Raw genomic sequence first — 14,357 nt, 5'->3', positions numbered from 1 at the left:
GAATACCATTTTCATGCGCAAGAATCTAATTATATATATTATAATTATAATTATAAATGCACTTTAATACTTAACGCATCTTTAAGCAGACTTGTTGTGTACCTAGTATTTGAATGTTAACCTATGAATGAAGGCTTTTTAAATTTAACGCATTTGATTGAATATAAAAACAAAGAAACTATTTAATCGAGTTTTTTTAATTTACAGATTATTTTGGAATGACAAATCACACCATGGTTTTACCATAAATAGCTAATATATTATTGACGAAAAATGTGTTGAAGCATAAAAAGCATATAAAATTATAACGATATTTATTAAAAATGGGTAAAACATATGTCCTCAAAATAGTTTATATTGTTGATAAGGAAACGTTAATTAAATAAAAGTTCACAATTCGTGCAAAAGATTTACCGTGAGACAATAGAAAAGCTTTAACAGAATTGTAGTTGCTTATACAAAACGACATTTTTTAACATTTGAAGTATGATTGCAAAACGAATAAAACTTTTAATAAATATACATGTAAAAAAATGATAGTCCATAGTCCTCACGAGCATAATGTTCCTACTAACATGTCACGCTTCAACAGGTTTAAAATGAGTTATTTATCAGTTGGAAATGTTGGTTTATAACATCTAAAAAAACTAAAAGACCAAATCTTACACAAGTTGGTATATTCCTAGCATTTTCCGTACGCTTTGCTGATAGAAAAGTATTTATATAAGACACTGTGGCCGTTGCTAGGTTACACGTCTAGCTCCTCCCCCGGGCCGTGTTCGAGCGTCTCTTGGCGTCTGTTGGGTCTGCTGACGTTTCGCTTCACGACGTTGATTTATTTGGTCAAGCTGACGTTTACGTTCTTCCTTACGGCGTCTGTCGGCGTCGGCGATGTTGCTTAGCAGTTGTTCCGTTTCTTGGATGTGCTGGAAGAGTCAATGTTGTTATTGTATATGAGTGCTTTTATATCTACAAATTTCATTTTATAAGAACGAGGTGGTCACTGTTCTTTTTTTATTTTCATTATTAAAGATCATTAATGATGTCTCCATCACTGTATAATTTTATGCGGACCGGCAGGCTAACTTAGTATATCGCTTGATTTATATAAATCCACAAATTCAATGCCTGGCCCAATAACATGACCCAATAACGTGTGTACTTATAAAGTTCCCATATTGTATTTAAAGAGATTTCACAGATTTTGTCAGGTATTGGAGCTTGCCATTAAATGCTTTATATTGATTAATGTAAACACTGGATCTAAAAAATCCAGGGAAAAAAAACAAGAACAAAAATTAAAGAAAGAACAAAATAACCCTCAACTGGGCCCGAACCACTGACCCTGGAGTTAAAGTTAACAGCCTAAACCACTCGGCCATCCGTGCTCATAAAATTAATGCTGTATTTTACACTTGATATAAGCAATCCTCGTAATGTCACAAAATATAAAGACAACAACAGAACTCTTTAAATAATTCATTCGTTTCGCGTTGCAACGCTTTGTAATTTTCAGGTTTTTAAATCGTCAAAAGATGCCTATAATGGCTATTTTAGAGCATGGTTTATGTTAAGTATAACTGTTTCCTCACAAATATCATAACAACAACGAAAATGTGCGAATCTGAAACATTTTTTTAATTTTGTCAATTGACCATAACGTGAAAAGGTCCCATTAAAGAGTGACAGTATGGTAATCAATAGGTACAATGCCGGTAGCTAATGCCCACAGTCAGTGCATCATCTCAGATATTAAAACATAGTCAATACACGAACGAGAATAACACATATTTTAAAAGTATACATTGACAGTTATGTATTCTCTGCAACCTTTGCAAAGAGACAATCAACTTTGCAATCTTTTTCGATATCATAATCCATTCTTAACGCTAAATGGCGTACACTTTGATAAAAACAATTGGTTTATGCAGTCAAAGCGATGATAATACGACCAAAAGGGACTTATGCCATATACAAAGGCGGCGGCTAGTCATACGTAACTTAAGAGCCATTTTGCATAAATAATAAATAACCTTTCTGAATGCATCATTTACACGAGAGTGATCCTTTCTCTCACCTGTTCCGTACTGATGCTCATGTCAGAAGGCGTTCCCGGGAGACTCGAGGACGTGGTGTCGATCAAAGAGAAGTCAATACTCTCCGATACGGTCTTGATCTTTTCTGGTGTCTCCACGGGCGCGAGGTCGGTCGATTCCCGCGACAAATTCGGATTGCTGTGGACGTCATAGATAACCGATGGTTCCGCAATGCCGTTTCCGAGTACCATGGTCACATTGTGTCTCTTAGGAGGCGTTGTTATAACCTCGTCTGTCGCCTCATGGCCACAAGGCGGGTCACGTGGTGTGGTCACGTTATTTATATTATTAAAATCTGTCTTTGTTTTATTTTTCTCGCGTCTCCACTTCAGCTTTTGCAGGAACTCCAATGACTTTTGATTTTTCAAGAAAATCTTCCTTTTTAGTTCTTTTCTTTTATGCACAGGTAGTTTAATTCGACTCTGTGCGTGTGAATAGTACAGTGTAAAATTATTAACGACTATGGGCACAGTGAAAGCAACCGTCAGCACGCCGCAAAGTACACATACACAACCTATGAGATACCCGCCCTCTGTCTTGGGGACAATGTCGCCGTAACCGACTGTCGTCATTGTGACCAGCGCCCACCAGAAGCCCACCGGTATACTGTCAAACACATCCGGCTCAGCATAGAAAATCATGCTTGCAAAGATCAACACTCCGGTAAACAGGAACACAACAAGCAACAGCAGCTCTTTCGTGGAGACCTTTATGGTGTACACGAGAATTTTAAAAGCGCTGTAATGTTTCATCAGTTTAAATATTCTGAGAATTCGTACTGTCCGTAACGCTAGGAAAGCACGGAACAAATGTCCGGTCTCTTTGGAGGCCCCGTAGGGATCTGCTAGCTTCAATATGATGGCTGTCAGATGTGGAACCAGACACAAGAAGTCGATTACGTTCAGCGGACCTTTTATAAAAACCCACTTCTTGGGAGCGATAAACAGCCGAATGCCGAATTCTAATGTGAAGTACACGGCGCACATATAGTCAAGGTAAGTCATCGCAGGATGTGGCTCTGTCTCACCAAACGCGTACCTGCCCTGTGTGTGTATCTCTTTAACACAGTGGTCCTTAGTTGGGGACCAGTAGTGCTGATACACCGAGGCATTGTGGGCCACGGCGCCAGGGATGGGGACGCGGAACCAGTGGTAGGTCTCCATGCAGAAAATGGCGATAGATAGCACGACAAAAAACATGGATACCACTGCATAAATCTGAAACACAGCGAAGAAAAATCTTTTTGATGTGCACATGTATTTGCTTTGGAGAAATTGCAAAGTGTACCAAATTTTTTTGTGAAATTCTATTACATTGAATTTCAATAAACAATGATAATTTTCAATATCTGAATGTTATATATATATATATATATATATATATATATATATATATATATATATATATATATATATATATATATATATATATATATATATATATATACTTATTTACATTAATCATCAACATGCATTTGCTTTCTATAATAAAGGAACACAAACGCTCCATTGCCAGTAACACTTCGTCACTTTCTGTAAATGCTATGTTGCCTTAGAAACAGAATTCATATCAGTCTGATCGCAAAGAGTTGCATATTAAAAGAACGCAATATTATATGCGCAGGTAATAGGTTTATGTAGATCTATATGAACAATATACAGTCATTGAGAACAAGGGAACATTTATGTACATAAATCTTAATTGTAAACGGTTTCAAGAGTTATTGTCATGAACAACAAAACACGTGACAACTGAAACTAACGGTGAGCTTTCGTCGTCGACATTTACCTTGTGAAAATTATAGAGTCAACATATTGCCCAATCTTCGTTAAACTGTATCGAACAGTTGTCCCAGTTATATCAGAGTTTAAAACTGGGCCATATAGGATTCAAACCTAGGTCACTATGTCAAAGTAAAGAAAAGCTTTTAAATAGTTAATACATTGCAATCGTCACCAAACTAGCTTAGAGTATTAATCACAATTACATCTTAGCTTCAAATACTATTCAGGATCTTTGAAAAACTTTGGGGCGAGGCAGTTATCCATACAACGCTAAATTTAAATGTTGTGAACACTTTAAAAGTTAGATTGTTTTCTTTATAATCGTGAACATTGCACAGAATATCTTTGCCCATGATATATCGGTCTAGTTAGAAAATGGCCCATGTTGATTGAAAAACAAGGCCTCCGTTGTTCAAAGCGGTTTTCTTTATATAGCTAAAAATCGTTTTAAATACTAAAGTGGAACATTTTTGTTCGTTGTTCAAGAAACTTGCTCAGGACATTTGTCCTATTGTAACCTCAGCAAATGTCAAAGCTGGCATGCATGGGTTTACAATCTTAGTCACTAGGTCAAATTAATGAGCAAAAAAGTGAATTGTCTTGAGGTCATATTTATAGCAAAATGCTATGAAATCTTTAGTGAGTCAGATCATTTATTCAAAAGATTGTTGATCAAATTCGAAACTGAGTCACGTGAACCAAAACAAAACTAACTAAGTCAAATTAAAGAAAAAGCTTGCAAATACTGTTTAGGTCACTTAAACATTTGTCCAATTATATTTGGCTCATGTTTTACATATGGACCATATAGAATAAAAATTAAGGTTTCAAGGTCAATTAACAGGAAAAGCATGTGAAAGCTCGAATTGCAACTTTAACATTGTCTTCATACAACTTGCTTAGAACATGTTTCCCAATCATATGGAAACCGAGTTTGAAACTGGGTCATTTGTTTCTCATTTGATATGTAACTTGATCAAATTGAAGAAAAATCTCGTGAACACTACACATGCCTCGTCTCGATATCGGACCAATCTTCGTGAAAATTGGTCAGAAAATTTGTCCAAATAATATAGCGACCTATTGCGTAACACTGCAATGTGAAGCCAAAACCGCTCTATGTCGTATTAAAGAAAAAGCATTTAGCACTCCTGAGGCCATATTTATTTCCAAATCTCAATGAAACATGGCCTGAACATGTTGATTAATAATATATTCGCCGACTGATGATTCACGTACTTTAAGAAACATTTGTCAACTTGAAGTGTAGCAGTTTTTTTATGTTGTTATAATAAAATAATAATCGCATTTATAACACAATTATCATCTTGAAAATTGTTAAGGAGATTAAACAATAGTGTAGCTCAAATAGTACGATAAACTGACTGACATCGAAAATTATTGTATACATTTTTTTTTAACACATGGCTGCTAAGTGTTCGAAAAGTTTAACCCATTTAAGCCTAGCGTGTAGAAAAAAGGCCTTGGCTAAAAGCGAAGACTCAGATGAGACGCCGCATGATGCGGCGTCTCATCTGGGTCTGCGCTGTTTTCTTATAAGGAATTTCTGTAAGAAATATTCTAAATAAAGAAATACATATACTAGACATCCCTTTTTTTGGAAATAAATTGATCCAATTTAGAAGGATGGGAGATTCCACTAGGCATAAATGGGTTAAATACGAAACCAATTTAACGCTACCTGCTCAGACCAGTTATGTTCAGGTTAGATCTTTATGGCCTGTTGCATTCTAATAAAATAGTTAATCAAATCAGAGCCGTTGTTCCGTGATTATGCTCCCGCGGATGCTGGGTATTTATTATATAAATATGTTACTCAGGAATACGGCGTCTGATTGATTTTAACATCAATTATGGAGTCACCGCTTAACTGACAATTCATTAGATATTATTTCGCCTGCCATATCCAATCGATTTTACCAATTGGTTTTCCTATGTTGGTCACAAACCACTGACTAATTAATTAACTAAGTAACTAAGCTATTTAAATTGCATGCATAACCATTTTGTAAAAATTAGTTTAGTGTTTCGTTTATCCGACCATATTAAAGTATCGTAGTGTGTTTCAAAGTCTAAAATATATAATATACATGCGATTGTAAATAGAAATGCACATGTAAATTGCTTGTTAAAAATTTCAATATGAAATTAATCTCAAACAATCAACTAAATGTAATCGATTTTACTTTACTAAAGAACATAGCACCTTTCATTTAGTTATTTATAAAATGTTCTGGATAATTATCTTTCTTCAATGGTGTTAACTGAGTGTTATATTTCTAAAATTCTGAGCTTTAATGGGCAATATAAAGCGAGCGTATATAGCAAAGCTATAATACATATTTAGCCATATGCGGTACACTAAATATATTATAGTAACTCAACTTTCTTACTAGTTAACTAACAAACATTTTGGTTCAAGTATGGTACAAATGTTATATTCGATAAGCACCACTATTTCAAGATAGTCCCTGTTGGAAGTTCCTAGACGTCGTTGTATAGCCTGAATCACTAAACTGAACTAAGCGCTAAGTGAGTCCCTGATTTAACCACAATTGAATCACATTGGATAACGTGTCATCCATCTATTGATTCGTCCACCATTTCAACATGACCCCAATTCTATTGCCCAATTATATGTTCCATATGAGTGCCAGTTTCACTCTCCGTATCACCACGTTTCCTGCTGTATCAACAACTTGTGCAGCACTAGATCATCTGTATCACCCACTTGTGTATCACCTGAAACATTATTTCACCCTACCGAGCTACTTTGCACCCCCATCACATCACCTATCGTATCACTCACCTTTGCACCACGTGACATTGACGGCTCCTCCATGAACTGCCAGACACGGTGTTTAAACCTCTTGAATCCCGTGAGTTTTTCTTGCCACGCCTCTTCGTCGTTCTGTTGTGTGAAGTTGTCATCCAGGGCGGCCAGGGTTTCCTTGTGCTCCTTGTACTTGCTGTAGTGGCCCCAGCAACACGGCTCGATGTCCAGCTCAGTGAGGCCCCAGAAAATCAGCTCCTAGGACAGAGATTAAACAGATGTTAAATGACCCGCGCTCTGTGAAAAGGGGTTTAATATATGTGCGTAAAGTGTCGTCCCAGATTAGCCTGTGCACTTTCAATTCCGACAATTTCTGCCTAAACTGGATTTTTGTTAAGAAGATACTTTCTTGAAACGAAAACTATAATGAAAGCGGAATGTGTCGTCTTTGATTAGCCTGTGCGGACTGCACATGCTAATCTGGGACGGCACTTTACGCACATACATTAAGCCCCTTTTTCACAGAGCACGTCTCAAATATATTTCAGAAAAAGACAACCACGAAGCGAAGTCTCGTGAACTAAATTGTGACCAGCATCAATGTTATCGTCTGCTGGGATTAAACATCTCCGGAGGCAGACGTGAATCATATTTTAAATATCATTATGTAAACAACTATGGGAATCAAAGTCTGGATAATACAATGACATGAGCCAAATCTTACTCTTTTATAAAAATAGTCGAACATACCAGGTTAACACTAGTATGCCTGTATAAATTGACTAGATTTCTTAACGCCTTCAATCTAGAATCTTCGTAGTATCTTCCTGAACCGGTTTATGAGGACCAGTTCAACGATTTTACCACTATAGCTATCTAGTCTATCTAGCTATCGATCTATCGTCTATCATCTATCTATCTATATGAGTCTAGCGATGCTAGTCGAGGAGCTATCGATCTAGCTGAGTCTAGCGAGCGATCGAGCGAGAGATCGAGCTATCGAGCGAGCAGCTATCTAGTCATGCGAGCAGCTACTATCGAGCAGCGATCTATCTACGAGCTAGCTAGCTATCTATGATCTATCATCTATCTATCGATCTACGATCTATCTATCCTATCTATCTATCTATCTATCTATCTATCTATCTATCTATCTATCTATCTATCATCTATCTATCTATCTATCTATCTATCTATCTATCTATCTATATATATCTATCTATCTATCTATCTATCTATCTATCTATCTATCTATCTATCTATCTATCTATCTATCTATCTATCTATCTATCCATCTATCTATATATCTTCTATCAGGGCTTAAGTTATTACGCTTTTACTTATGTTAATTATTATGGAAATATTTTATTGGAAGACCGTATTATCATTCTGACCGTTTCTGGACTTTCCTCATAAGAGGTATCAAGTTTTGCGGTTAATAGATGATTCTTTATGCAGTAGTATACAAGAAGAAAGATTTTTCCGCATTCTTGGAATTTCATACTAAGAGGTTTCAAGTTTTGCGGGCAATAAAATACTCTTTATGCAGTAGTATAGTAGTAAGAGAGATACTTCCGCCTTCGTTATATAATAACTAATTACTTTGATGTTTTTATATTTATGTTTCACCAATGCATTAACTGCTTTCTCTTGCAAATAACTATTTTCATATTTACAGCATAGCAAAAAAACTCTATCTGCTATGCTTCGTTTAACTAATTAAAGCACAAGTCTAAATGAGTTACTTTGTTTCAATCAATGACACCGAATGGTTAGTGTTTTTTATTTACGCTCTTTGTAACACATACATGAAATGTTTTGACAACCAACTGACTAGTTTAGTATGTTTGTCTATTGAAAATATGTCATTTCAGATAAATTATAGCAATTTTATACAAGAGCTGTCGACGAAGGATGACACATGCCTCCGAAGATGCTCTGATTGGAAGATGCTTTGATGGAAATATAAGGTTGAAACAGGATATTTGTCAGTTATTTATGATATCAGTACCATTACAAATGAGCGGAAACGACAAAAAAACTCAGTTTTCGATGATTCAAGGGCCGTAACTCAGGAGTGTCTGAGTCAATTTGGCTGATTATGTAACTTGACGTAGATCTTATCGCCTAACACATTTTCATGAAGTTTGGTGACGATCAAATGACAATTACTTTAGTAATTGTGTGGAAACGCAATTGTTTGATGATACAAGGGCCGTAACTTAGAAGTGACTGGGTAAATTTGGCTGATATTCGAACTGGACCAAGATCTTATGACCTTACACATTTTCATGAAAAGTGGCGAAGATCATATGACATTTGCTCGAGTTAATGAGCGGAAACGAGAAAAAAAACGCATTTGTTCGATGATTCAAGGGGCATAACTCAGAAGCGTCTGGGTCAATTTTGCTGATTATCAAACTTGACCTAGATGTTATTGCCTTTCACATTCATTTTCATAAAATTATGTGAAGATACAATGACAATAATTTCTGGAGTTATTGAGCGGAAACGAGGAAAAAACGCAATTTTTCGATGATTCAAGGTTCGTAACTCAAGAGTGTCTGGGTCAATTTGGCCGATTATCTAACTTGATCTAGATGTTATTGCCTTTCGCATGTTTATGAAGTATTGTGAAGATACAATCACAATTGCTGGAGCTATTGAGCGGAAACGGAAAAAACGCAATTTTTCGATGATTCAAGGATCGTAACTCAGGAGTGTCTGGGTCAATTTGGCCGATTATCGAAATTGACCTAGATGTTATTGCTTTACACATTTTCATGAAGTGTGGCAAAGATCCTGTGACATTTGCTCGAGTAATTCAGCGGAAAAGAGAAAACCCAATTTTACGATGATTCAATGGCCGTAACTCAGGAGTGTCTGGTTCAATTTGGCCGACTATCGAATTTGACCTAGATGTTATTGCCTTATACATTTTCATGAAGTTTGGCGAAGATCTGATGAGAATTGCTTGACTTAATGAGCGGAAACTAATCCGAACGGACAGACGGATTAACTAACTAACGGACGGACGGTGCGATTTTAATATACCTCCAGAACCGCTGGTTCGGGGGCATTACAAGACTACCAGATTGCATCTTCTCTCTTAAACGAATGTCCGCGATCAGCATCACAGTCTCGGATATAGTTATTCATAATCCAAAATACATGTAACGCCACCTTTGACGCAGAAAAATTCCCCATTGTATCAATAAAATACTCCATCCTCCAGAAGTTTATATTATCAAAAAATAAATATTACTTACAGTCGGAAATATGTATGGAAGCGAGTCTGCATTTTTATGTGTTGATTTAACTGAAGTAATTGAGGTCATGTGGTTGCAAAATTTAATTTGAAATAATTAACCTTACGTTAACAGAGACTGGCAAAAATAAACATACGTTACGATCATTGAAAATTAAGACTTAGATTAACAATCTTTACTACGCAATATTCTGTTAACGACCAAATAACATTTCAATTAAATGTATATTTAATGAACACTATATCTTGGAAAATATCTGCAATAGGTGGAAAGCGATTGATTGAGATTGGAAACAGGATATTCCACGCAAATTACATAGACTTTCCGGTACGCTTTTGCAAGAATACTCTGTCGCCTTTTTCAAGCAAAGTGTGTGTACATTGTATTTCGAAGAAAAACACACGCATACAGATTCATCAAGTCTTAATTTATCGATCAACCTAATCATCTAATAAATTCACTTTATATCTGTTTATTAGGTACCAAGAAATTTCAAACGATGCAACCGGAAATAAACGCGCTGAAGGGTTCCTATGTCGATAGTTGACAATGCCCGTTAATGCACGACTGGTCTGGGACATTGCCAATATTGCATCGCCATTGATTTTACCAAGGTCACATTCAGAACCGTTTCACGCTTAGGGCGATTATTTTCTTTTCGCGCACGGTGTTTATTGTAGCGTGTTATAGGTCGGGAATTTAAATGTTCACTTTCATCTCAATGCTGTACTACTTTCGGTTAGGGTGTATATATAGAGAATAATAGGTTGGTGACGTGAATGGAGAATGGTTATCTGGCAAGTCGGAGGAATTTGGCTCACCCGATAAGATCCTCCGACGAGCCAGATAACCATTCTCCATCTACGTCACCAACCTATTATTTTATTTATCCTGTCACATTAACAACATTCGTTGAAATGTTTCTAAAATATCTAGTTTTCGAGTATTTTGTGTTAAAATATTTAATATGGTAAACATCACGCGCGAAAAAAACATTGTGACGTCACGTCAGGCAAAGCGCTTACACAGAAATCGAGTTACTCGTTATTAATTCAATACACAAAAACGAAATTATGCGGTTTAAATAATAATGTTAAAACAAACAGTTTCTCCGTGTTTTCTCTCTGGCCTATTACTTACATGAGTTAAAGCGCAATTGTTATTTGATATATTTAATATGTACTTCCTTTACGTATTATTATTGTTTGTGAACAATATTGTACATGGCTTATGCGTGCACGCTTTTTTTTTAGGGAGGGGGGGTAAGGCGTGGGGGGGGGGGGGGGGGGGGGGGGGGGGTAAGGCGTAATAAGAAGCATTTCTTTATTACATTGTTACTGCATTGTAATTACAAGGAAATGCAATATTATGTCTGTGCATGTTCAAAAGGTTAGATTGTGAAATTTTCATTCAACCCACACCTACTACACCTTTCTAAGAAGGTATTTTATTTTTTTTACAGAAAATCCCATGACAGATTAATGGTCCTTTACAAAGTTTCTCTTTGAATGGATTCAATGCGAGAGGATATATGAAGCCAGTGGAGTTACATAATGATCATATTATTTTCCGGACATTTATCGTGTCAGCCAATCAACCATTTCAAGCTTGGGAAGAAATTGACGCCTTATTTAATGTTCTTCCTGTTACCAAGGTTGTTCATTCTGAAAGCGTTGAATTTTCTTTTCCAAGGTGGGTGGTACCATAAAACCCATGCAACGAGCAAAACATTAATGGCAAACTGTTAAAAAACGTTTAAATGACTCTAAAATTGTCGATCGTTTGATCCGCGTTCTATGATAACTTTGCTTAATGCATTTGAGTATATTGTCGACCCAGATAAGCATGTGTCCGCAAAGCTTAACCCATTTATGCCTAGTGAATTCTCCCATCCTTTTAAATTGGATCAATTTATTTTCAAAATTAGGGATGTCTAGTATATTTATTTCTATATTTAGAATATTACTTACAGAAATTCATTTAAGCAAACAGCGTAGACCCAGATGAGACGCCGCATCATGCGGCGTCTCATCTGGGTCTACGCTGTTTGCAAAGGCCTTTTTTCTAGACCCTAGGCATATATGGGTTAATCAGGGACGACACATTCCACTTTTATGGAATTTTTCGTTCAAAAGGAAGTGTCTTCTAAAGTTTGAGCGGAACGTGTTGTCCCAGACTAGCCTGTGTGGGCTTCACAGGATAATCATGGACGACACTTGGATATATTGTTTTCCCATTATGATCGACTTATGTTACCAATAAAAGGTTGACACAACACGTATGTATGTGGCCCTTAACGAAATAATTACACATTAAATACAAATAATGTAATCTTACATTATTTCGATACAAACGAATATATATAATAATTTTTGTATTCTCAAATCATATGTTGCTAGAATATAATTATGACCTAAAGGAACTCGATATAAATTCTCAATTTAATATTGCGTTTAAATTTCGACTCATTTATTTGATTGGAAATGTTACAAAATTTATTGACAGTGGGATTTCTATTTATAATAAATAACCCATTTGTGCCTAGTGGACTCTCCCATCCTTGAAAAATGGATCAATTTATTTCCAAAATTAGGATGTCTAGCATATTTATATCTATATTTAGAATATTTCTTACAGAAATTCCTTTAAGCAAACAGCGCAGACCCAGATGAGACGCCGCATCATGCGGCGTCTCATCTGGGTCTACGCTGTTTGCCAATGCTTTTTTCTAGACGCTATGCATAAATGGTTTAATAACTACTCTGGTTTTATTTTAATCAATTTACGCCACCGGTTGTTTTGCGTCCCTAAATTTCTACATCCAGGTGCTTGAAACACAGAAACAATTGATTCATAGAGTCGATAAACTCGTCAAGTCAATTATAGCAATTCAATCTCTGTATCAATTGGAATAATATTTACCTTCATTTGTAAGCGAAAATCAATCAAATCTATGGCCAAATCTCTGGTGATTACCCGGTATATTAAATTCTAATTCTAATTTGAAGAGAGTGTTTGTTTAGGAGAGTAATGGTGGAAAATAAACAATACATTAGTTGATAGACATACTTTTTCGTACCATGTTTTAACAAATACCAATATAAAATGGCGTTTGGGATGAAAACCAGGCTCAATACTAAATTCATGATCAATGTGCAACGTGTGGTTCTATTTTTTTTCCATTTGGTCGTCAAGTATCCACATGTTTTCGAATTCTTATATATTTAAATTTTGGCAATATAATTTCATATATACCCTGTAATTGAAACTTATCATAATAATATTATTTTCTATCATTAATACAACTAATCACTGCAAATTACTAGTATAAAAGTTTTTTCTTATGCGTATAAACATACTTTATATACATAACAAGTAAAAATCGTACTTGCAAAATTAATTCTTAAAAAAAATGACAATTTAAAATATCATATATGAACCGTGCTCTGTAATAATGGGGTTTAATGCATGTGCGTAAAGTGTCGTCCCAGATTAGCCTGTGCAGGTCCGAACAGGCCGATTAGGGACAACACTTTCCGCTTAAACAATATTTTTGCAAACAAGAGACTTTCTTTAAACAGAGAATAGCATAAAAGCGGAAAGAGTCGTCCCTGAATAGCCTGTGCGGACTGAACTTGCAAATCTGGGACGACGCTTTACACGCCTGTATTAAACCCCGTTGTCACAGAGCACGGCTCATATCGAATTACCAATGACAACCCTTTTTTTACAATAATTCAAACACGTTAAAACGTATCACCTAAATGAATAAATTAAACAACACTTTTAATGTCATTCACCTATATATAAATATATACATATACGACATGTAATAGCATACCCCCTGAATTATGTTTCCACAGAAGTTCTGGTCGGTGTGAAGCTCCTCTGTCCTGTAATAATGCATGACCATCTGGAAGACCCCGGGGTGTCTGTCAAAGAAGAACTCCTTTCTTTGGCGGTCCCATGTGCTATCCGCCTCCCCCATGACGGTCAATAAGGCCAGCCGCGTTTCCGGGGATCCGCTCCTGGAAAGCAGTTACGTTTGTTTTACTCGGGCAAAAGTCAGAGTCATTTAATAAAGTTGTGAGTACGTACCTTGGGTGAAGGGTTCCGAAATTAAGTTTCTTTGAGAGAGTGAAAGGATCGGTTGGATCTCTAAATAGGCGCCCGCGTTGTGAGAAACTGGGCCTAATGCATATGCGTAAAGTGTCGTCCCAGATTAACCTGTGCAGTCCGCACAGGCTAATCAGGGACGACACTTTCCGCTTTTATGGGATTTTTAGTTTCAAGGAAGTCCCTCTTCACTGAAAATCAAGTTTAGGCGGAAAGTGTCGTCCTTGATTAGCCTGTGCGGACTGCACAGACTAACATGTGACGACACTTTACGCACATGCATTATGCTCGGTTTTCT

General features: G+C 36.3%; 1 protein-coding gene across 1 annotated transcript; it reads right to left on the bottom strand.

Moving 5' to 3' along the window:
* Nucleotides 1-249: 249 nt before the first annotated feature.
* LOC127840369 (potassium voltage-gated channel protein Shaw-like) lies at nt 250-13,931 on the bottom strand. Its single transcript, XM_052368780.1, has 4 exons — nt 13,785-13,931; nt 6,711-6,932; nt 2,078-3,313; nt 250-926 (listed from the first exon to the last, which is right to left on the bottom strand). Exons 1-4 carry the CDS (start codon nt 13,929-13,931, stop codon nt 744-746), a joined length of 1,788 nt encoding a protein of 595 aa, XP_052224740.1. The 3' UTR covers nt 250-743.
* Between the last annotated feature and the right edge of the window lie 426 nt (nt 13,932-14,357).

The sequence above is a fragment of the Dreissena polymorpha genome, chromosome 8 (genome assembly GCF_020536995.1).
Source record: "Dreissena polymorpha isolate Duluth1 chromosome 8, UMN_Dpol_1.0, whole genome shotgun sequence".
Lineage (NCBI taxonomy): Eukaryota > Metazoa > Mollusca > Bivalvia > Myida > Dreissenidae > Dreissena > Dreissena polymorpha.
Note: the sequence above shows the minus strand (reverse complement) of the source record. Positions and strands in the feature narration are given on the sequence as shown.

Coding starts and splice junctions, on each gene's coding strand:
- LOC127840369 (XM_052368780.1), bottom strand. CDS start 13,931: ATGGGGGAGGCGGATAGCACATGGGACCGCCAAAGAAAGGAGTTCTTC. Junction 6,933..13,784: donor GTGGAAACATAATTCAGGGG/GTATGCTATTAC, acceptor TCTCTGTCCTAG/GAGCTGATTTTCTGGGGCCT. Junction 927..2,077: donor TGAGCATCAGTACGGAACAG/GTGAGAGAAAGG, acceptor TGACTCTTCCAG/CACATCCAAGAAACGGAACA.